Source organism: Ranitomeya variabilis, chromosome 6 (assembly GCF_051348905.1).
Source record: "Ranitomeya variabilis isolate aRanVar5 chromosome 6, aRanVar5.hap1, whole genome shotgun sequence".
Lineage (NCBI taxonomy): Eukaryota > Metazoa > Chordata > Amphibia > Anura > Dendrobatidae > Ranitomeya > Ranitomeya variabilis.
Genome location: NC_135237.1, coordinates 102,399,871 through 102,424,077, shown reverse-complemented (window position 1 = coordinate 102,424,077; position 24,207 = coordinate 102,399,871). Strand labels below are relative to the sequence as shown.

General features: G+C 41.9%; 1 protein-coding gene across 1 annotated transcript in view; it reads left to right on the top strand.

The window, feature by feature from the left end:
- The window catches only part of TBC1D5 (TBC1 domain family member 5), a 745,630-nt gene that overhangs the window by 607,410 nt on the left and 114,013 nt on the right, over window positions 1-24,207 (top strand). The window contains exons 17-18 of the mRNA XM_077268870.1: window positions 2,363-2,448; window positions 7,085-7,374. Coding sequence (XP_077124985.1) covers window positions 2,363-2,448; window positions 7,085-7,374 — 376 coding nt within the window. The remainder of the gene's footprint in view (window positions 1-2,362; window positions 2,449-7,084; window positions 7,375-24,207) is intronic.

Sequence of the window (24,207 nt, the reverse complement as noted above, 5' to 3'; positions counted from 1 at the left end):
CTTTAATATGCCATTCTTCAACACGGCACCAGTTATTAAACATCAACATTTTCCAGAAGTCGGAGACATCCTCCATTATTTATTAGCCTGTGTATTGTTTAATGGGGTATTTATAGATGGATTTAGTAGTGATGCCTCCTGCGCTTCTTGTACTTACTGTTCACTTACATTGGGGTCAGGTTTTCACTGCCTAATTGTGGGGTGAATAAAATGAACTGGCACTATGGCAATGTAAGGCTAGGTTCACATTGCGTTAACAGCAGCCCGTTCAACACATGCGTTAACGGGCTGCTGTTAACGCAAGTACCGATATGTCATATCGCTAGCGCAGATAGAGCTAGCAGATGCTCTATCTGCGCTAGCAGTGACGGACCCGGAAACGCTGCAGCCCTCATCCCAGGGTCCGTCACTCAATGACGGCACATCGCTAGCGCACGCCCATTATGGGCGTGCGCTAGCGATGCGTCCGACATAGGACTTAGTGGCGGCGTTAACGGACTGCGTTACACCGCGTTATGCCTCGGTGTAATGCAGTCCGTCTAACAGACTGGGGGAACGCAATTTGCACCCAGCCTTAGAGTCCCTGACCATTATAAGGGTCTGCGGACCCCCATTTGCCCATTGGGTATGGTGGTGGCCATGTCTCTGAAGATAGAATGTGACATGGATTATTTTCTGTGTCACGAAGGTTGGTTTTAGACTTGCGTTCCTGTGCGCTGCGGATGGCAACATACTTCCTCCATGAAGCTCCGCCCAGGCTCCGTCTACTGCCGGCTGCATCCAGCGTTTCCCGGCGTACCTATCTTTAACATTGGGTACGCAGGGACATACGTTGTATGCGGATGTGTCTGCATGCAGCGATTTGAGGTGTGCGGTGCCTGCACGGAAACGCAAAATGGGGTAATTCAAAAGTGCATCTTGTGTCACAAAAAACAAGTCATATGGCTATAGATTGTGGTAGATCAGCTCACTCGTCTGCACACAGGTAGTCACGGGAACACTGCACCTTTAAGGATGCACTTGGTTTATTAATTACAGCATAATCTAAGTTTTAAGCACAAAATAAACACGGCCCTCTGGGCAAAACAGCAAGACAAAATGGTAGCACTACGTACAGTCCTTGCATCAGTGGGGGTCAGCCCACTCAGGGTTAGCAATGTCCTTTTACAGGCACCACGTGCGCAAACACTGTCCTGGAGTCTCTCTCTCCAGGCAGTCAACAACCCAAACTACCTCTGGAGTTCAGCCATCTAAGCACAGACCATGTGACTCCTCACCCATGTGACTGATCGCATGACTGTGACATCACACAGGTCCTGTTAGCACATGGCGATGCCAGATTTACACGTGGAGATAAGGTGGACATTCTCCCACCCGTTCTATGACTGTCCACATAAAACGAGCCCATTTATGCAACTTTAGCTTAAGCACTTTAGAGTGCTGGAGGAAACACTCTGGCTTTATATCACTGACGCCTTTAAGCAAAGTGACACATATCTCCCCACCTGTACTTTACCAGTGACTCCATCACAAGACAATAAGATTAAAAAGAAGTAAGGCTCTTGGAAGAAGAGGAGGAAAAAACGAAAATGAAAAATTGCTGCTTAATGAAGGGGTTAATGTCTTTTTTTTTAATGTTTTTAAGTTTTGGGTTGAATTTGACTTCAGTGTTACAATGCCTGGGTCTTAAACCAGTCATAAACATTCCATAAAGAGTCATATGTCATGCTCGCACCGAGTTAATGCTGTACTTTTGATAGACTTAGATTTATAATTATAGGCTTGACGTTACTTTGATGTAATTTCCTTAAGTAGGGGTCATTGACTTTGCAGTCGTGTAGAATGTTTCCTGTTGTTAGGATATTTTTTGTTTGTGATTACTTGAAAGTTCGCACTTTTACAGCAGCAGTTTAAATAAATGCTAATAATTCTACTGAATTATGGAAACAATATTTATACTTCACATATTTCAGGCTGATTTATCATAGTAAAATATGAAGATGGTGGCACATTCATCTTTTCTTTTCTTTTTGAAAGCTATTTTTGAATTACACCTTTTTGTGCAAAATGATTATGAAGCAAGATGACAAGTTTTTTGAATTGCATTAAATTGATTAATTTCGTATATGGCATATAGAAAAGAAGTGCTGAAAGTTGCTGTATAAATAGTTTTCTAGAAGGTGAGCCTCTTAAAGTAAAGGGAAAATATAGGTAGATTATAAGGTCAGGTGGTCTTGTTAGAATGGAGGTTTTTGGGGGGAGGCCCAGCATAGATAGCACATGAAAATTGTATTTGACTAGTCAATGAAACATGCAATTGGAATTTTTGGAAGTATCATGATTTTTCTTTTTGAAATCACAGAAAAATCCAAGACCAATGAGTTATCAGTTCCATCAAAATCTAGACTACTATAGAGCACGCGGACTTGATTTGATGAACAGGTCACGGTCAGTATCTCTGTCTATTACTGATTTATACTGATCGTATAAGAGGATTTATAGTATTGTATAAAATAAGACGAAAAGAAAATAATTTTCCTAAATGTGTCTATTGAAAACTAATAATTGACCCACATTTCTAAACATAACATGCGATAAAGAATAAAATTCCATTGTGGTTTAACATTTGCCTTTTAAATGTACGTTTGATTTCCGCTCGCTATTTTAGTATTCTTTTCGTTTTATGTTCTAAAATTATACTGTTATTGTCTTTTTTGAGGACATTAAAGAAGTGTTCCATCTAAATACATTTGTCAACTATCTAACTGATTAGCGGTAAATGTACGATCACTTAGTACTGGCATGCCGCTAGCACAGGAGTTACAGTTGTCTGATTCTTCCGTACCCACACAACCACAGTGAGGAGGAGTTTAAAATGGGGTGGCAGATCACGATCCTGTGGATAGACGGTGAATGTACACTGCTCAAAAAAATAAAGGGAACACTCAAATAACACATCCTCGATCTGAATGAATGAAATATTCTCATTGAATACTTTGTTCTGTACAAAGTTGAATGTGCTGACAACAAAATCACACAAAAATCATCAATGGAAATCAAATTTATTAACCAATGGAGGCCTGGATTTTGAACGATACTCAATATCAAAGTTGAAAATCAAATTACAGGCTGATCCAACTTCAGTGGAAATGTCTCAAAACAAGGAAATGATGCTCAGTAGTGTGTGTCTGGCCTCCACGTGCCTGTATGACCTCCATACAATGCCTGAGCATGCTCCTGATGAGGCGGCGGATGGTCTCCTGAGGGATCTCCTCCCAACTCCTGGACAGTCTGTGGTGCAACGTGACGTTGGTGGATGGTGCGAGACATGATGTCCCAGATGTGTTCAATCGGATTCAGGTCTGGGGAACGGGCAGGCCAGTCCATAGCTTAAATGCCTTCATCTTGCAGGAACTGCTGACACACTCCAGCCACATGAGGTCTGGCATTGTCCTGCATTAGGAGGAACCCAGGGCCAACTGCACCAGCATATGGTCTCACAAGGGGTCTGAGGATCTCATCTCGGTACCTAATAGCAGTCAGGCTACCTCTGGCATGCGTGTAGAGAAAGATGATGTGGATCCAGCTCCAGGAATAAATTGTAGAAACTTTATTAGTTCACATTAAAATGCTGCTGAGACATGATCGGCATGGTGGGTAACAGAGAGCAACCAGCACCTGACTGGACGCTTTTCGAGCAACAAGTGTGCCCTTAGTCCTCAGTATGCTGATAGAAACACAGGTTGCAATAAGAATGAAACGAAAAGATTGACAGAAGTAAATATAAATATATATATATATATATATATATATATATATATATATATATATATATACACTCACTGGCCACTTTATTAGGTACACCTGTCCAACTTCTTGTTAACACTTAATTTCTAATCAGCCAATCACATGGCGGCAACTCAGTGCATTTAGGCATGTAGACATGGTCAAGACAATCTCCTGCAGTTCAAACCGAGCATCAGTATGGGGAAGAAAGGTGATTTGAGTGCCTTTGAACGTGGCATGGTTGTTGGTGCCAGAAGGGCTGGTCTGAGTATTTCAGAAACTGCTGATCTACTGGGATTTTCACGCACAACCATCTCTAGGGTTTACAGAGAATGGTCCGAAAAAGAAAAAAAATCCAGTGAGCGGCAGTTCTGTGGGCGGAAATGCCTTGTTGATGCCAGAGGTCAGAGGAGAATGGGCAGACTGGTTCGAGCTGATAGAAAGGCAACAGTGACTCAAATCGCCACCCGTTACAACCAAGGTAGGCCTAAGAGCATCTCTGAACGCACAGTGCGTCGAACTTTGAGGCAGATGGGCTACAGCAGCAGAAGACCACACCGGGTACCACTCCTTTCAGCTAAGAACAGGAAACTGAGGCTACAATTTGTACAAGCTCATCGAAATTGGACAGTAGAAGATTGGAAAAACGTTGCTTGGTCTGATGAGTCTCGATTTCTGCTGCGACATTCGGATGGTAGGGTCAGAATTTGGCGTAAACAACATGAAAGCATGGATCCATCCTGCCTTGTATGGAGCATCTTTGGGATGTGCAGCCGACAAATCTGCGGCAACTGTGTGATGCCATCATGTCAATATGGACCAAAATCTCTGAGGAATGCTTCCAGCACCTTGTTGAATCTATGCCACGAAGAATTGAGGCAGTTCTGAAGGCAAAAGGGGGTCCAACCCGTTACTAGCATGGTGTACCTAATAAAGTGGCCGGTGAGTGTATATATATATAGAACGTGGAATTTCACAAAAAGAATGAAAACAACAACAAAACAAAAAAAAAAGCCACAAGATTCGTTAGTAATGGAGCATGATCTCTTTTCTTAGATTTAACCCTAAAGGGGCTCTGGTGTTGAGTCTGAAAATCCAGAAAGCCTCCCTATCGCGCAGTTACTTTTACATTCCAAAAAAAAACAAAAATCGTGCAGATTGGTTGTCCGTCACAGGCTGTTTCAAGTATGGTTCTCACTCTTGCAAAACTTACATGAAAAAAACCGCACATTTTAATTGTTCATAAAATGTAACCACTTTTTCCATAAAAAAATTCCTTAATTGTAACTCTGATCATGTGGTTTACATTGTAGAATGTACTGAATGTAAATTGTTCTATGTTGGATCTACTATTAGGAAGTTCAGAGAAAGATTCAGGGAACATCTTTATGATATAGTACATCCCACACTCCGACATGTTTCCAATGTATCTAACCACTTTATTAATAATCATAACAGGCAAACTATGCATCTCAAGACATTTGCCATTGAGCAAATACCAAAACACATATGTGGTGGTGATCGGGAAAAGAAACTGCGCGATAGGGAGGCTTTCTGGATTTTCAGACTCAACACCAGAGCCCCTTTAGGGTTAAATCTAAGAAAAGAGGTCATGCTCCATTACTAACGAATCTTGTGGCTTTTTTTTTGTGTTTTTGTTGTTGTTTTCATTCTTTTTGTGAAATTGCACATTTTCTTTATATATATATTTATATTTACTTCTGTCAATCTTTTCGTTATGCAGTTTTAAATTTGTTCACTTTGTTGAGTTCATCACGTTTGTATTTGTATCACGTGTCCATTTTAATTGCACTCACCTGCTGTGAACATTCTTATTGCAACCTGTGTTTCTATCAGCATACTGAGGACTAAGGGCACACTTGTTGCTCGAAACGTGTCCAGTCAGGTGCTGGTTGCTCTCTGTTACCCACCATGCCGGTCATGTCTCAGCAGCATTTTAATGTGAACTAATAAAGTTTCTACATTTTATTCCTGGAGCTGGATCCACATCTTTTTTTCTCTACACGTTGACCAGTGTTGTGGCAGCAACACTTTGTTTCCGTGCTCGGACTGATACTTACCACATCGCACAGATGAACTAAGGGTGAGCTGAAATATACCTTTTTTGTTCTACCTCTGGCATGCACATGGAGGGCTGTGCGGCCCTCCAAAGAAATGCCACCCCACACCATTACTGACCCACTGCCAAACCGGTCATGCTAAAGGATGTTGCAGGCAGCAGATCGCTCTCCACGGCGTCGCCATACTCTGTCACGTCTGTCACATGTGCTCAGTGTGAACCTGCTTTCATCTGTGAAGAGCAAAGGGCGCCAGTGGCGAATTTGCCAATCCAGGTGTTCTGTGGCAAATGCCAAGCGTCCTGCACGGTGTTGGGCTGTGAGCACAACCCCCATCTGTGGACGTCGGGCACTCAGACCACCCTCATGGAGTCGGTTTCTAACCGTTTGTGTAGACACATGCACATCTGTGGCCTGCTGGAGGTCATTTTGCAGGGCTCTGGCAGTACTCCTCCTGTTCCTCCTTGCACAAAGGCTGAGGTAGCGGTCCTGCTGCTGGGTTGTTGCCTTCCTACAGCCCCCTCCACATCTCCTGGTGTACTGGCCTGTCTCTTTGTAGCGCCTCCAGCCTCTGGACACTACGCTGACAGACACAGTAAATCATCTTGCCACAGCTCACATTGATGTGCCATCCTGGATGAGCTGCACTACCTGAGCCACTTGTGTGGGTTGTAGAGTCCGTCTTATGGTACCACGAGTGTGAAAGCACAACCAACATTCAAAAGTGAACAAAACATCAGCCAGAAAGCATTGGTACTGAGATGTTGGCTGTGGTCCCCACCTGCAGAACCACTCCTTTATTGAGGGGGTCTTGATAATTGCCAATAATTTCCATCTGTTGTCTATTCCATTTGCACATCAGCATGTGAAATTGATTGTCAAACAGTGTTGCTTCCTAAGTGGACAGTTTGATTTCACAGAAGTTTGATTTACTTGGAGTTATATTCTGTTAAGTGTTCCCTTTATTTTTTTGAGCAGTGTATTTTCTCTTTTAAAGGAAATCTGGCAATAGGTTTTGATATTAAATCTGGGAGCAGCATAATGTAGGAACAGACACATTGGTTCCAGTGATGTGTCACTTACATAGCTGTGTGTTGTTGTTTCAGTGGTTAATCAGTAGGAGATTATCACTAAAGGACTAGTTGTCTCGTGCCATGTAGTCCTTCTGTTTGCTTTCAACATGCGCAGTATAACCATCAATCGTCACTTTTTTTTTCTAGTGTGAACACCAAACCTGCTCCCCTCAACATAAACAAAGTGTCTAGCAGTATACTTAACTTTGGACGGAAGTTAATGGGGCCAAACATCCCTGCTGGGGGGTCTATGAGCCCTATGACTTCACCATCAAACACCAACACAAGCCACAGTGCTGTAAGTGCTAGTTTTACAGCCGCTATGCCAACTCAAACAGTCATGGAGCCATCTACACATCAAGCCTCAACATCCCAGCAGATGCCACAAAATCAGCGCATGATGAAGTCAGAGAGCATGCCGGTGCAGCTCAATAAAGGTAATTAATAAATTATTAATTAATAAAGGTAATCTCTCCATATTGATGCTATTGAAAAATACGAAAACCTGGCATGAAATGAAGAAAGAAAAGCTGTAAAGACATCAGTATATCCAACAATTGGTATTTGGCCCCGTATGTCATGGTTGTGTCATGAGATTCATACTGCTCGAATCAAGTTATTGTAGCCATTTATATTTTACACTATTACACTACATCGTTTCCGAGAAAACATAATCTGAAAAGCAGGTCGGGGACTATGTGTCATGTTTAGTCCAAGAGGCAGGTCCCCATTGGACCCCGCATCTTGTTTGCCGAGACAGACGGGTCTCTTCCTATGTCTGTGTCTGGAGAACCCGGTCACTCTAGAATAGCAGCAGGGACCTGCCCTGGACTAGTCATCAGAGACATACAGTCCCCAGACTGTTTTCAATGTATTATGTTCAAACTCACAGAAAAGACATGGGTCCCATACAATAACAAATGACCTCCAAGTGGCTTCATATATTGACCCAAACCAATAACCGGACAGTCAGTGTATACTCCCAATACACATCAAAAAAACAAAAAAATGGAGTTCAATACACGTAAATATACTTTAAAAAATGTAAATTTTATTACAAATATTATTGCACAATTTATCACAATAGAGCAAACAAGAGACCCTAGTAAGAGACAAGTTAGTCCCAGGCAAAGAAGGCCTTTTGATAAAGCCTACGCGAAACGCGCGTCAGGGGGTGGATCCGGTCCTTTGGCATCATACCACATCACCATGGGTAAGCTACTTGGCTACTAGATACACTGCAAATTGCCCTCCTTTACATGGGGAAAATTGGTCATTATGACATTCTGAGGGTACTATGCTGGGGATATCCAATGCTTATACTAACATTGTATATGTAGGATTACTGCATTGGATACCAGAGTGAGTTAGTATAATTTGCTGTGGTTTTTCACTAGTACCATTGTGATGTTTTTTATTTACTTCTTTGCCTGGGACTAACTTGTCTCTTACTAGGGTCTCTTGTTTGCTCTATTGTGATAAATTGTGCAATAATATTTGTAATAAAATTTACATTTTTTAATGTATATTTACGTGTATTGAACTCCATTTTTTTTGTTTTTTGATGTTTTCAATGTATGTTTTCTGAGAAATGCCGCAGAGTGACACATTTATGGCTACAATAATGGAGATAGTACCTGATCCAGGCTGCTCATGGTTTGGACGACATGCATCTACTGCCAAGTTCCCTTTAAGTAGAAAAAAACTAGAGAAACTTTTGACATAATGGTATATATAAAGCGCTGCGGAATATGTTAGCGCTATATCAAAAAAATTATTATATGTTGATCAATGTAAGAGGTTCACATACTGACATCAGTAATGTAGAAGGAGATCCGCCACAGAAGAGGCATATCAAGCTATAGAGACTAGTTCATAAGCAATAAATAATTAAATATAAAGTGCACAATAAAATAAGAAGATTCATACACACGCAAGGGAGCATTACATTTGATTTCTTCTTACGATTATTGATCCAAATAGAGGAATATTTGTATGGGGTGCACAGTTCAAGGTGTGAAAGCTCCACAGCTCTCGTTAAATATATATGCAGAGGTCGTTTGTAAAGGAATTTTGTGCTTGTTAATGGGAAGAAGAAGAGGCTATAGTTAAGATTTATTGTGTTGTTATACACCATACTTAAGGGCAATGGGGAAGTGGAGGGTTAGGAAACAGACAACCAATGCATGCTGGGAAGAGAGGAAAAGGAAGTTTCAGCACCTGTAATGCTGGCAAAATGATGATGATGAACATGAACCATCCACTCAAAAAAAGAAAAGTGGATGGTACAGCATGGATTATGAGAATTGGAACAGTTCCTGGACATAAGTATCTTTAACTTGTCACTCTGGTGTTGGGTGAATCGACAGTTACACTTTAACTCTTCCCTTTCCCAAGAATATGGGGCACTGCAAATTTGTAAAACACTAGGTTTCTGTAACAAGTGGAATAGACTTTATTCTAGTAGTAGTCAACCACAGTCCACAATTGCAATGTATTCTCATGGGCATCGAGGTCCCCGGTGTAGACCGCCGTTGCACTACTATACCGGTCTAATGTCATATCCATGCCTTTACTCTTGGCACGCTGCTCTGAAGCTCAGATGGCTTCTTTTCCGTTTTATATATCCCCAGCCCTACAACAGCTGTGGAAGAATAAGTTTACTATAGCGGTAGTAACTTCAGGCGGTATTTCCCGCATCCATCCTTGTATCCTGCACAGGAAGCACTTTTATATCGGATATGAACTTCACTATTTTACTTTCCTGCTCCGGTGTCCATATTGATATCGCCGTTTTGTTTCATGGACCAATAAACAACCAGTTTCTATTAAAGAATCATGTAGAAGAAGCTTGAATGGTTTCCCAAGTCTTCACATCTTAGCCTAGAGACACCCTTTATGAAAATGGAGCAGAGATATTTTTATGTTATTCTTCGTCGCCTAAAAAATTTCAAACGCTAAAACCATATTGAAATGAAGAAGAATGTGCTTACCCCACAGAAGAAGAAGAGGCTGCTTCCATGTTTAATATGCAGATTTAAACAAATGATTAAGACTCGTTTCCTGTACATGTGGCTAACTGATCCCTTCCAGGCAGGAATTCACACAGATTATATGGTCTATCGGGAATAGTGCATGACTAGCCAAGCACAGCCAGCGTTATGAGCTGCGAGGGGATTCTTATTATCTCTCACTCCGAGTGCGCATAAATCAGCCTGGATTTATTGCTCCTATCAGTCAGTTTTCTAAAACTGCCATTGTGTTTGTTACTGCACATACAGTATATCCAAAGATTAATAATGTACATATGTCTGAATGACATGGCTATCCCTCGTAGAAATCTGTACAAATATTTCACACCATTCTGCACGCACGTAGGAAGAAATCTTGAAGTGCATGAGTGAAACGCCATGTCACCGATATGCTGCACAATTTTCTTCCAGATTGGTAGAGGAAAAATCCTGAGTGTATAAGGGTATGTTCACATGTTGCGTTTTTGCAGCATTTTTTCTGCATCTAAAAAATGGCAGGAAAAATACAGCATACAGGTCCTTCTCAAAAAATTAGCATATAGTGTTAAATTTCATTATTTACCATAATGTAATGATTACAATTAAACTTTCATATATTATAGATTCATTATCCACCAACTGAAATTTGTCAGGTCTTTTATTGTTTTAATACTGATGATTTTGGCCTACAACTCCTGATAACCCAAAAAACCTGTCTCAATAAATTAGCATATCAAGAAAAGGTTCTCTAAACGACCTATTACCCTAATCTTCTGAATCAACTAATTAACTCTAAACACATGCAAAAGATACCTGAGGCTTTTAAAAACTCCCTGCCTGGTTCATTACTCAAAACCCCCATCATGGGTAAGACTAGCGACCTGACAGATGTCAAGAAGGCCATCATTGACACCCTCAAGCAAGAGGGTAAGACCCAGAAAGAAATTTCTCAACAAATAGGCTGTTCCCAGAGTGCTGTATCAAGGCACCTCAATGGTAAGTCTGTTGGAAGGAAACAATGTGGCAGAAAACGCTGTACAACGAGAAGAGGTGACCGGACCCTGAGGAAGATTGTGGAGAAGGACCGATTCCAGACCTTGGGGAACCTGAGGAAGCAGTGGACTGAGTCTGGTGTGGAAACATCCAGAGCCACCGTGCACAGGCGTGTGCAGGAAATGGGCTACAGGTGCCGCATTCCCCAGGTAAAGCCACTTTTGAACCATAAACAGCGGCAGAAGCGCCTGACCTGGGCTACAGAGAAGCAGCACTGGACTGTTGCTAAGTGGTCCCAAGTACTTTTTTCTGATGAAAGCAAATTTTGCATGCCATTCGGAAATCAAGGTGCCAGAGTCTGGAGGAAGACTGGGGAGAAGGAAATGCCAAAATGCCTGAAGTCCAGTGTCAAGTACCCACAGTCAGTGGTGTGGGGTGCCATGTCAGCTGCTGGTGTTGGTCCACTGTGTTTCATCAAGGGCAGGGTCAATGCAGCTAGCTATCAGGAGATTTTGGAGCACTTCATGCTTCCTGGCACCTGCTCACAGTGCCAAAACCACTGGTAAATGGTTTACTGACCATGGTATTACTGTGCTCAATTGGCCTGCCAACTCTCCTGACCTGAACCCCATAGAGAATCTGTGGGATATTGTGAAGAGAAAGTTGAGAGACGCAAGACCCAACACTCTGGATGAGCTTAAGGCCGCTATTGAAGCATCCTGGGCCTCCATAACATCTCAGCAGTGTCACAGGCTGATTGCCTCCATGCCACGCCGCATTGAAGCAGTCATTTCTGCCAAAGGATTCCCGACCAAGTATTGAGTGCATAACTGAACATTATTATTTGATGGTTTTTTTGTTTGTTATTAAAAAACACTTTTATTTGATTGGACGGGTGAAATATGCTAATTTATTGAGACAGGTTTTTTGGGTTATCAGGAGTTGTATGCCAAAATCATCAGTATTAAAACAATAAAAGACCTGACAAATTTCAGTTGGTGGATAATGAATCTATAATATATGAAAGTTTAATTGTAATCATTACATTATGGTAAATAATGAAATTTAACACTATATGCTAATTTTTTGAGAAGGACCTGTACAATACACCTGTGATCTCTGACAGCAGTATTAACGCACGGGGTTGCGTCATTCTATGCATACATCGGCTGCCCGTTGACGTGGCCTGGCGGCGCTAATGGGTTGCGATAAAAGCTGGGGGGTCTGTTGAAGATTTCCGTGCTTGTCATCACTGAGCTCCATTGAAAGGAGAACATGATTTTTATATGTACAGCATTATGATGGTATATAGCACAAGCCATCAGACAATCGCAGGTTCAAAGTACCCTACGGAGACTAAAAAATACAGTATAAAGTAAAAGAAAAACAAGTTTTGAAAAAATAATAAAAAAATAAAAGTTCAAATTACCCACCTTTTCTCCCTTTAAAAATAAAGATATTAAAAAATACACACATGTGGTATAGCTGTGTCCATAAAAGTCTGACCTATCAAAATCTAAAATTAATTAACCCAATTGATAATCACAATAAACAGTAAAAAGTTAAAAAAAACAAGTTTGTTTTTTTGTTACTGCGATTACACAAAAAAACTCCTGTACTAAGCAATCAAAATCTCATATCTATCCCAAAATGATATCAATAAAAAAGTGGTCTTGTCACACAAAAAATGAGCCCTCACACAGATCCATAGTCGTTGAAAAAATAACATTACAGGTTTTGGAAAATAGCGACACAAATTGAAAAAAAATATATATATTTTTCTTGTTTTACAAATTTCAGATTTTTGTTTCACCTCTACAATTATAAAAAAAAAATAAATAGGCAAGTTTGTTATTGCAGAATGTCTGCTGATGTGGACAGTCATTGGTAAATACAATGTATTCTGTAAAAACAATTTCCAAAAAACATTGCCGCAATTGTTTTTTTTTTTTGCGATTTCATTGCACTTGGAATTTTTTTTACAGTTTTCCAGTACACAGTAAGTGGTAAAATGTATAGTGTCATTGAAAAGTACAACTTGTCCTGCCAAAAGCAAGTCTCCATAAATGTATGTGGACAGAAAATAAATAAAAAATATGGCTCTTCGAAGAATTGCAAAAACAAAAATTTAAATTGGCCATGTCAAGTAAGGGTTAAGCTAAGGTGAAATCTCTGGAGCAGGCAGAAATGTGCTATTTGCAGAGGAACAATGGACGAAGAAAGGCGCTAATAGCTCACATATTACTAACAAATTGAAGCCTGCCATTGTTGTCAAAGGTGGGACAGTTAAATATTAACCCCTTAATGACCACCAATACGCCTTTTAACGGCAGCAGTTAAGGGTACTAATTCCTCAGTGCCGCTTTTTAGCGGCGCTGAGAAATAAGTGTATAGCGCCCCCAGCGTCGGAAAATTTCCGGGGTCTTGGTCCCCAGGGGTAGCTGAGAACCCGGAGAACATGATTTGGGTTGTTTTTTTTACCATCCTCTGTCACTTGATCACCATTATTCACTGAGTAACGGCGATCACAAAAATAAAAAAAGTCTGGTTTTCCACTCATTTCTCTCTCCTCTGATATGATCTAGCACACCAGAGCAGAGAGAAATGGGGTCACCCGAGCCCCCCGGTACCTCCGCCATCCTTGGATCCTTCTGATCTGTTTCCCAGCCCTCCTCATCATCTTCCCGGAAGAAAATGGCAGGCACATGCGCAGTGCGCCTGTCAAGATCTGCCGGCCAGTACCCAGCAACAATAGGAGATTTTTCCTATTGGTTCATTGTCCCTAGACCCTATCACAGTGATCAAAATAAAAAGAATAGTAAATCAACCCCCCCCTTTGACAAAAACCGGAGAGCCCAGAGGAAACCCGCGCAAACACGGGGAGAACAAACTCACTCCTTGCAGATGTTGTCCTTGGTGGGATTTGAACCCAGGACCCCAGCGCTGCAAGGCTGAAGTGCTAACCACTGAGTCACCGTGCTGCCCATAAAACATATATATATTTTTTCCATTCTTTGTGGTTAGGGTTTTGTTATGTTGGGGATGAGGTTAGGTTTGGGGTTGGGTTAGGCTTGTGATGGGGTTAGGGTTGTGTTAGTTAGGGTAGGGGTTGTGTTAAGGTTGGAGTTAGGGTTGTGATAGGTTTGGGATTAGGGTTGTATTGGGGTTAGGTTTGTGGTTAGGGGTATATTGGTGTTAGGGGTGTGTTGGAGTTAGCGGCTTGTTGGGGTTAGGGTTGGGTTTAGGGCTGTGTTAGGGTTGGAGTTATAATTGGGGGGTTTCCACTGTTTAGGCACATCAGGGGTCTCCAAATGCCACATGGTGCCCGCCATCGATTGCAGACAATTTTATATTAAAAAAAAGTCAAACTGTGCTCCCTCCCTTCTGAGCCCTGCCATGCACCCAAACCGTGGATTTCCCCCTCAAATGGGGTATTGGCGTGCTCAGAAGAAATTGCACAACAAATTTTGTGGTCTGTTTTCTTTTGATACCCTTGTGAAAATAAAAACGTTTGGGTCTAAAGTGAATTTTTTGTGAAAAAAGCTTAATATTAATTTTTTCCTTCCACATTGCCATAGTACGTTCTCGTGAAACACCTGAAGGGTCAATAAACTTCTTGAATGTAGTTTTGAGCACCTTGAGGGGTGCAGTTTTTAGAATGGTACCACTTCTGGGTATTTTCTGTCATGTAAACCCCCTTAAAGTCACTTCAAATGTGATGTTGTCCCTAAAAAAACAGTTTTGTAAATTTAGTTGGAAAAATGAGAAATCGCTGGTCAACTTTTAACCCTTATAACTTCATATGTTTTTGGTTGTCATTATGATTTAAAAAGAGAAAACACATTAGTTTGACAATAAATGGCTTCACCCAACCACTAACCATGAGTGGAGAAAAAGTTTTGGTGTTATCATTCATATTCTCTGAAAAAAGGCCAAGAAAGCAAAAATTCTGCCTGGGTATGTACATTTTTGAGCACAACTGTAACTCTCTGATTTAAGGGTGCACAAATTAAAAGTTTGAAAATTGCAAAATTTTTGCCAAATTTCCTTTTTTTTCATAAATAAATGCAAGTCTTATCATAGAAATTTTACCACTACCATGAAGTACAATATGTCACGAAAAAACAATCTCAGAATCAGTGGGTCTCACGAAGCGTTCCAGAGCTATAATTGGTGCAGCTTGCGAGAAGTCTTGGAGACGGGAATGAGAGTATCGGATTATTGAGGATGTTAGTCTTAGGTCATGAGATGAAAGAAGAGATATAGGGTGGTGCAGAACTGTGTAGAGATTTGTGGGTGAGAGTGAGAAGTTTATATTGGACTCTGTAGCGGATGGGCAATGAGTGCAATGACTGGCAAAGGGTAGAGGCATCAGTGTAGCGGTTGGAGTTGATTAACCAGCATTGCAAAAAACTGTGCTGTGATTTACATCTACATCTTCATTGTTCCAGGGTTTAAAGGTAAGTATGGTCTACATACATCAGTACCTGCTACACATTCTGTATGTCTATAACAAATTGTATTCCTTTCACAGCTGGGAGCTGTACCCTTTTTAAGAATTGGGGCATCTTCATGACCTACTGAACGCACATATCGTTTGGAAAACAAAGAGCTTAGTTGCAGGTTAAAGCTACTTTTTTTAAGCAGTGCCTCATAGCATAAATTAGCCTTAACTAGTAGGTTTTGTTTGTAACTGAGGAATAAAGTATTTTAGGCCAGATGCCGCAATTCTTTTGTAGCAGCTCTATCCCAAGTCCTCTCTGGTTGGCTTTTGGTCCTATGCCCAAGACAGGACAGCATTTCCTTTGTACACTGAGTGCAGAATTGTTAGGCAAGTGAGTATTTTGACCAAATCATTTTTATGCAGATTTTCTAACTCCAAGCTGTATAAACTTGATTCTTATTGGATGAAGCAGATCATATGATGTGTATTTGGGTAATGGGTGAGATGAGACCCAAGAATACAATGCCCTTTATCAAGGTGTGTAGAATTAATAGGCAGCTTGTTTTCTTTAGACAAAATGGCCCAAAAAGAGATTTAACTGACTCTATGAAAAGTAAAAAAAGATTACATGTCTTACAAAGGAATGCTTTACTCCTGAAATTCCTAAGATATTGGGGAGTGATCACAGAATCATCAAAAGTTTTTTTGCAATTAGTCACCAGGGCATGTTGAGAAAAAAAAGACGTAAAAAAAATTGAGAAGAATCAAACGTGAAACGATCGGGATGCCATTATCCTGCAGTGCTGTCATATTCCAGATCTGCAAACTCCCTGGAGTGCCCAGAAATACAAGGTGTTCAGTGCTCAGAGACACAGACTAGGTAAGGAAGACTGAAACCCGACCACCACTGAACAAGACACAAACGTCAATACTGGTTCTCTAAATGTTTGACTACCGATTTTTAAGGACATGTTTTATTGACTGATGAGAAGAGTGCCTCTTGACGGATCAGATGGATGGGCCCGTGGCTCATTCTGTAACTGGTACAAACCTCCACTTTGACTCATATGTGAGCATGGCAGAGGTGGGGTATTGCTATGAACTGGTATTATGAAAGATTTTGTGTTGAAGATGGACTCAAAATCAACTTCCAAGTCTACTGCCAATTATTAGAAGACACTTTCTTTAAAGGTAACCTGTCACCTCATTTTTAACTTTTAAACTGGTCCCAGTGTGCGGTTAGTGATACAATGTGCATCATTAAAACATGTTTTTGTCAAAGAAAAACAACATGTATTAGGTTTAAAAAACACTTCACTGTATATCATTAGAGGATTCCCTCACGTACCTTTTCTTTCAGTCTTAGGAGTGGTGACTTTATCTTTTCAGACATAATTGACAATGCCATTCAGTGTACATCTTGCCACATGTATGCAATCCTTGAGCAGCTGGTCGAGGGTGCATACTACTGTGCGAGATATGAGCACGTTTTGCATTCGGAAGCCCAGGTACAGGATCTAAATGTTCAGCTGGCTACACTGAGATCCATTGACAATATGGAAAGGAGTCGGCTGCTCACTGAGCAGACGCTCAATTTGATAGATGTGGGGGAGGATGGTAGGATGGAGCTGCAGGAAAGTGAGGCAGCTAGCTGGGTGACAGTTAGAAGGTGGGGTAGAGGGAAGAGTGCCAGGGAGGCTAGTCCTGATCTGGCACACCCCAATACGTTTGCTAAGCTGGCAGCTGAGCGGGGTGTCAGTGCAGCGGTAGCACTGCTGCAACAAGACATGTCCTCTGAAATCTCGAGGAGTGTGTGCTCCAGTAAGGGGGGAAATAGGAGAGTAGGGTAGGCCAGACACGTGCTGGTAGTGGGGGACTCAATTATTAGGAGAACAGATAGCGCAATCTGTCACAAAGACAGGGATCGTCAAACAGTGTGCTGCCTACCTGGCACTCGAGTCTGACACATTGCTGATCAGGTTGATAGATTATTGGGAGGTGCTGGTGAGGACCCAGCGGTCATAGTACATATTGGCATAAATGACAAAGTTAGAGGTAGGTGGAAAGTCCTTTAAGATGATTTCAGGGAATTAGGCTGCAAGCTTAAAGCAAGGACCTCCAAGGTGGTATTCTATGAAATACTGCCTGTACCATGTGCCACGTCACAGAGGCAACGGGAGATTAGGGAGGTTAATAAGTGGCTCAAGAATTGGTGTAGGAAGGAGGGGTTTGGGTTCCTGGAGAACTGGGCTGACTTCTTAGTTGGCTACAGGTTCTACACTAGGGACGGGCTGCACCTCAATGGGGAAGGTGCAGCTGTGCTGGGGGTGAGAATGGCTAGAAGGTTGGAGTAGTGTTTAAACTAGGGAATGGGGGGAGGGTATTCAATTTATAGGAGGGGACGATAGTGCAGATAGAGACCTGGGCACAAATAAGGAAGTTGGGGGTGGCCGAGGCATGGGGGGTGGGGTTAGAACAGTTAATATTATAAGAAAGAATAGAGTTAAAGAGAGATACATAAAGTGTATGTATACTAATGCCAGAAGCCTCACCAACAAAATGGAGGAATTAGAATTAATTTTCTTGGAACATAATTATGACATGGTGGGGATATCTGAGACATGGCTGGACAAGAGCCATGACTGGGCTTTTAATTTACAGGGCTGTAGTCTGTTCAGAAATGACCGTACAGATAAGCGAGGGGGTGGGGTGTGTCTATATGTAAAATCATCCTTAAAACCTATCCTGCGTAATAATATAGGTGAATCTAATGAAAATGTAGAGTCCCTGTGGGTGGAGATAAGGGGAGGGGGAAAAAATAATAAATTACTGATAGGGGTTAGTTATAAGTCTCCAAAAATAATGGAAGCAATGGAGAATATCCTCATAAAGCAAATAGATGAAGCAGCGACTCAAGGAGAAGTCATTATTATGGGGGACTTCAACTACCCTGAAATAGATTGGGGAACAGAAACCTGCAGTTCCAGCAAAAGTAATCGGTTTTTGACAACTATGAGCAACAATTACCTTTCACAACTGGTTCAGGACCCAACAAGAAGGGGGGCTCTGCTAGACCTAATATTAACCAACAGGCCAGACCGCATATCAAATATAAGGGTTGGGGGTCACCTTTAATAAGATGTGTAGTAGAGGGGTTACAAGGACACTAAACTTCAGGAGGGCAAATTTCCAACGGATGAGAGAGGATCTTGGTGCAATTAACTGGGACGATATCCAGAGACATAAAAATACACAAAGAAAATGGGAGACGTTTATTAGCATCCTGGATAGGACCTGTGCACAGTATATACCGTATGGGAATAAACATACTAGAAATAGGAGGAAACCAATATGGCTAAATAGAGCTGTAAGGGGCGCAATAAGGGACAAAAAGAAAGCATTTAGAGAATTAGGCTATGTTCACACGATGCGGTTTTCGCTGCGGATCCGCAGCTGCGGATCCGCAGACGTTTTCCATGCAGGGTACAGTACAATGTTACCCTATGGAAAACGAAATCCGCTGTGCCCACTATCCTTTTTTCGGCTTGAAAATCAGCGCGGATTTTCAGCGGAAAAAAAGAAGTAGCATGTCAATTCTTTCTGCGGAATCCGCAGCGGGTTTCCACCTGCACCAATAGGAAAATGCAGCTGGAAACCCGCAGTGGAATCCGCAGGAGAAAAAGGACTGAAACCCGCAGTGAAAACCAACGCAGGTTTTGCACTGCGGGTTTCACAAATCAGGACCTGAAAAATCCGCAGCGAAAAAAGGATCGTGTGAACAAGCCCTTAAAGCAAGTAGGTAGTGATGAGGCATTAAATAAATATAGAAAATTAAATAAATTCTGTAGAAAGCAAATCAAGGCAAAAAAGATTGAGACAGAGAGACTCATTGCCAGAAAGAATAAAAATGATACTAAAATATTCTTTAACCCCTTCACGACCCAGCCTATTTTGACCTTAATGACCTGGCCATTTTTTGCAATTCTGACCAGTGTCTTTTTATGAGGTAATAACTCAAGAATGCTTCAACGGATCCTAGCGATTCTGAGATTGTTTTTTCGTGACATATTGGGCTTCATGTTAGTAGCAAAACTTAGGTCGATAATTTTTGCGTTTATTTGTGAAAAAAATGGAAATTTGGCGAAAATTTTGAAAATTTTGCAATTTTCAAATTTTTAATTTTTATTCTGTTAAGTCAGAGAGTTATGTGACACAAAATAGTTAATAAATAACATTTCCCACATGTCTACTTTACATCAGCACAATTTTGGAAACAAATTTTTTTTTTTGCTAGGAAGTTATAAGGGTTAAAATTTGACCAGCGATTTCTCAGTTTTTACAACAACATTTACAAAACCATTTTTTTAGGGACCACCTCACATTTGAAGTCAGTTTGAGGGGTCTATATGGTTGAAAATACCCAAAAGTGACACAATTCTAAAAACTGCACCCCTCAAGGTGCTCAAAACCACATTCAAGAAGTTTATTAACCCTTCAGGTGTTTCACAGCAGCAGAAGCAACATGGAAGGAAAAAATGAACATTTAACTTTTTAGTCACAAAAATGATCTTTTAGCAACAATTTTTTTATTTTCCCAAGGGTAAAAGGATAACGTGGACCCCGAAAGTTGTTGTCCAATTTGTCCTGAGTACGCTGTTACCCCATATTTGGGGGGGAACCACTGTTTTGGCGCACGACAGGGCTTGGAAGGGAAGGAGTGCCATTTGACTTTTTGAATGAAAAATTGGCTCCAATCTTTAGCGGATACCATGTCACGTTTGGAGAGCCCCTGTGTGCCTAAAGATTGGAGCTCCCCCACAAGTGACCCCATTTTGGAAACTAGACCCCCCAAGGAACTTATCTAGATGTGTGGTGAGCACTTTGAACCCCTAAGTGCTTCACGGAAGTTTATAATGTAGAGCCGTGAAAATAAAAAATCCTTTTTTTTCCTCAAAAATGATTTTTTAGTCCGCAGTTTTTTATTTTCACAAGGGTAACAGGAGAAATTAGACCCCAATAGTTGTTGTCCAGTTTGTCCTTTTACTTTTTGAATGCAAGATTGGCGGGAATCAATGGTGGCGCCATATCGCGTTTGGGACCCCCTGATGTGCCTTAACAGTGGAAACCCCTCAATTCTAACTCAAACACTAACCCCAACACACCCCTAACCCTAATCCCAACCATAACCCTAACCACAACTCTAACCCCAACACACCCCTAGCCCTAATCCCAACCATAACCCTAACCACAAGCCTAACCCTAACCCCAACACACCACTAACCCTAATCTTATCCCTAATTCCAACCCCAACCCTAATCCCAACCATAACTCTAATTCCAACCCTAACCCTAAGGCTATGTGCCCACGTTGCGGATTCGTGTGCAGATTTTTCCGCAACCGTTTTTGAAAAATCCACAGGTAAAACGCACTGCGTTTTACCTGCGGATTTACTGCTGATTTCCTGCGTTTTTGTACGGATTTCACATGCCGTTTTATACCTGCGGATTCGTATTGAGGCGCAGGTGTAAAACGCTGCGGATTTCGCACAAAGAATTGACATGCTGCGGAAAATACAACTCAGCATTTCCGCACGGTATTTTCCGCACCATGAGCACAGCAGATTTGCTTTTCCATAGGTTTACATGGTACTGTATACCGCATGGAAAACTGCTGCGAATCCGCACTGTGTGCACATACCCTAATTCCAACCCTAACCCTAATTCTAACCCTAATTCTAACCCTAGTTCTAACCCTAGTTCTAACCCTAGTTCTATCCCTAGCCCTAACCCTAGTTCTATCCCTAGCCCTAACCCTAGTTCTAACCCTAGCCCTAACCCTAGTTCTAACCCTAGCCCTAAGGCCTCTTTCACACTTGCGTCGTGACTCCTCCATCGCAATCCATCGTTTTGGGAAAAAAACGCATCCTGCAAATATGCCCACAGGATGTGTTTTTTCCCATAGACTTGTATAGCCGACGGATCGCGACGTATGGCCATATGTCGCATCCGTTGTGCACTGGATGCGTCAGTAGTTGGCAGACCACCGTCACAAAAAAACGTTCAAGGGAACGTTTTTTCGTACGTCAGGTCCGCCATTTCCTACCACGCATGGGCGGCCAGAGCTCCTCCCCCTCCTCCCCGAACTTTAGAATGGGCAGCGGATGCGTTGAAAAACTGCATCCGCTGCCCACGTCGTGCCTTTTTTTTCACAATGTCCGTCGGTACGTCGCGCCGACGCCTGGCGAGGGCCCCGTACCGACGGAAGTGTGAAAGAGGCCTAACCCTAGCCCTGACCCTAGTTCTAACCCTAGCCCTAACCCTAGTTCTAACCCTAACCCTAGTGGAAAAATAAAAATAAATATAATTTCTTTATTTTATGATGCTCCCTACTTATGGGGGTGATAAAGGGGGGGAGCTATTTACTATTTTTTTATTTTGATCACTGTGATTGGATGTATCACAGTGATCAAAATGAATGAACGATTCTGCCGGCCTGCTGATTTGGCGGGCGCACTGCGCATGCGCCCGCCATTTTGCAAGATGGCGGCGCCCATGCTGGAAGCCGGAAGGATGCTGGGAGGGACCCCAGGATTCGGTAAGTAGGGGGGGGGGCTCGGACAGCGGGCGGGGCGCCGGACAGGACAGGGGGGCGGAGGGGAGAGGAAGGCAGCGGGGACAGAACGGAGGGGTAGGAAACATTGTCGGCGGCAGCACATCTCCGCTGTCTGTGTGTGGCGAGGGGCAGATCGGGGTCTCCAGCCATGGCCGATGCTATTGCAGCATCGGCCATGGCTAGATTGCAATATTTCATCAATTTTCATTGCTGAAATATTACGATTGCTCTGATTGGCTGTTTCACTTCAACAGCCAATCAGAGCGATCGTAGTCACGGGGGGGGGGGGGGCGAAGCCACCCCCCTGGGCTGAAGTACCACTCCCCCTGTTCCTGTAGGTTGGGTGAAATTAGAGTTAACCCTTTCACCCGGCCTGCAGGAACGCGATCATTCTGTGACACAGCATATGCGTCACAGGTCGGATTGGCACCGACTTTCATGACGCATACGCTGTCACAGGTCAAGAAGGGGTTAACTACATAAATAGTAAGAAACTAAAAAATGATAGTGTTGGCCCCCTTAAAAATAGTCTGGGTGAAATGGTGGATAAGGATGAGGAAAAAGCCAATATTCTAAATGACTTTTTTTTTTCAACAGTATTTACACAAAAAAATCCCATGATGGATAATATGATCAGTGATAACAAAAATTCCCCATTAAATGTCACCTGCTTAACCCAGCAGGAAGTACGGCGGCGTCTAAAATCACTAAAATTGACAAATCCCTGGCCCGGATGGGATACACCCCCGAGTACTGCAGGAATTAAGTACAGTCATTGATAGACCATTATTTTTAATCTTTAAAGACTCCATAATAACAGGGTCTGTACCACAGGACTGACGTATAGCAAATGTGGTGCCAATATTCGAAAAGGGGACAAAACTGAACTCGGAAATTATAGGCCAGTAAGCTTAACCTCTACTGTGGGTAAAATCCTGGAGGGCATTCTAAGGGATGCTATACTGGAGTATCTGAAGAGGAATAACCTCATGATCCAATATCAACATGGGTTTACTAGGGACCGTTCCTGTCAGACTACTCTGATCAAGTTCTGTAAGGAGGTGAGTTCCGGACTGGACCAAGGGAACCCAGTGGATGTAGTGTATATGGACTTTTCAAAAGCTTTTAATACTGTGCCACACAAAAGGTTGATACATAAAATGAGAATAATGGGCATAGGGGAAAATATGTGTAAGTGGGTTAAGAGCTGGCTCAGGGATAGGAAACAAAGGGTGGTTATTAATGGAGCACACTCGGACTGGGTTATGGTTAGCAGTGGGGTACCACAGGGGTCAGTATTAGGCCCTCTTCTTTTCTTTGCATACTAGAATTTCAATTTTTGCAGATGACACTAAACTCTGCAGGCTAATCAATACGGAGGAGGACAATTTTATATTACAGGAGGATTTATGTAAACTAGAAGCTTGGGCTGATAAATGGCAAATGAGCTTTAATGGGTATAAATGTAAGGTGATGTACTTGGATAGAAAAAATAAGTAACTAGGCCTGAAGTGACGTCATACAATTACAGGGCTCTGCCACTACATTGTGATGTTGCAGGAGCCAATAATTACAAGGGGTACCCTGAATACCAACATTCAGGTACCGGTGGAGCAATTACGCGCTGCCCTGATCCTGAAGTGGAATCCAGACTAGGGTAGTCTGAATCTTTTTGCTCATCTCTATTTGTAAATTATATAACATAAAATTGATTTATGAATATTTTAATATAGTAAAAAATACTGTATGTCATAGGACCATAATGATGGTTGGTGTGGAGCCATATATTTTCATTCCAACATCTTGTCGTCCTAAAGTCAGACTGTTTCCACTGACCGATCTGTAAATCTAAGCTGCATATAATACTCCCCACGTTGCTGCATATATATTAAAGGAATTCATCCACTGCTTAGTGCATGGAGTCCCATGTATTGCTTTACTGTAGAATTTTAGTTTCAACACTCCTCTGATATATTTTGACAGGTTCACCAAGGGTGACTGTATATTTCAGATATTTCAAAGAGCTAAAAATGTTCTGTGAAATGTAAGATGATCTTGCGTGGCAAACTGTGCCGTGTATTCTTGTGAAATAAACGATGCTTATATTTAATTTTAACACAACATATTAAAATCAAACTTTGATATTTTCCCGTTAAGAGAAATGGCTTGAGATTTAATTATGTTGTGAATTTTCTTTTAGCAAGCTAGAG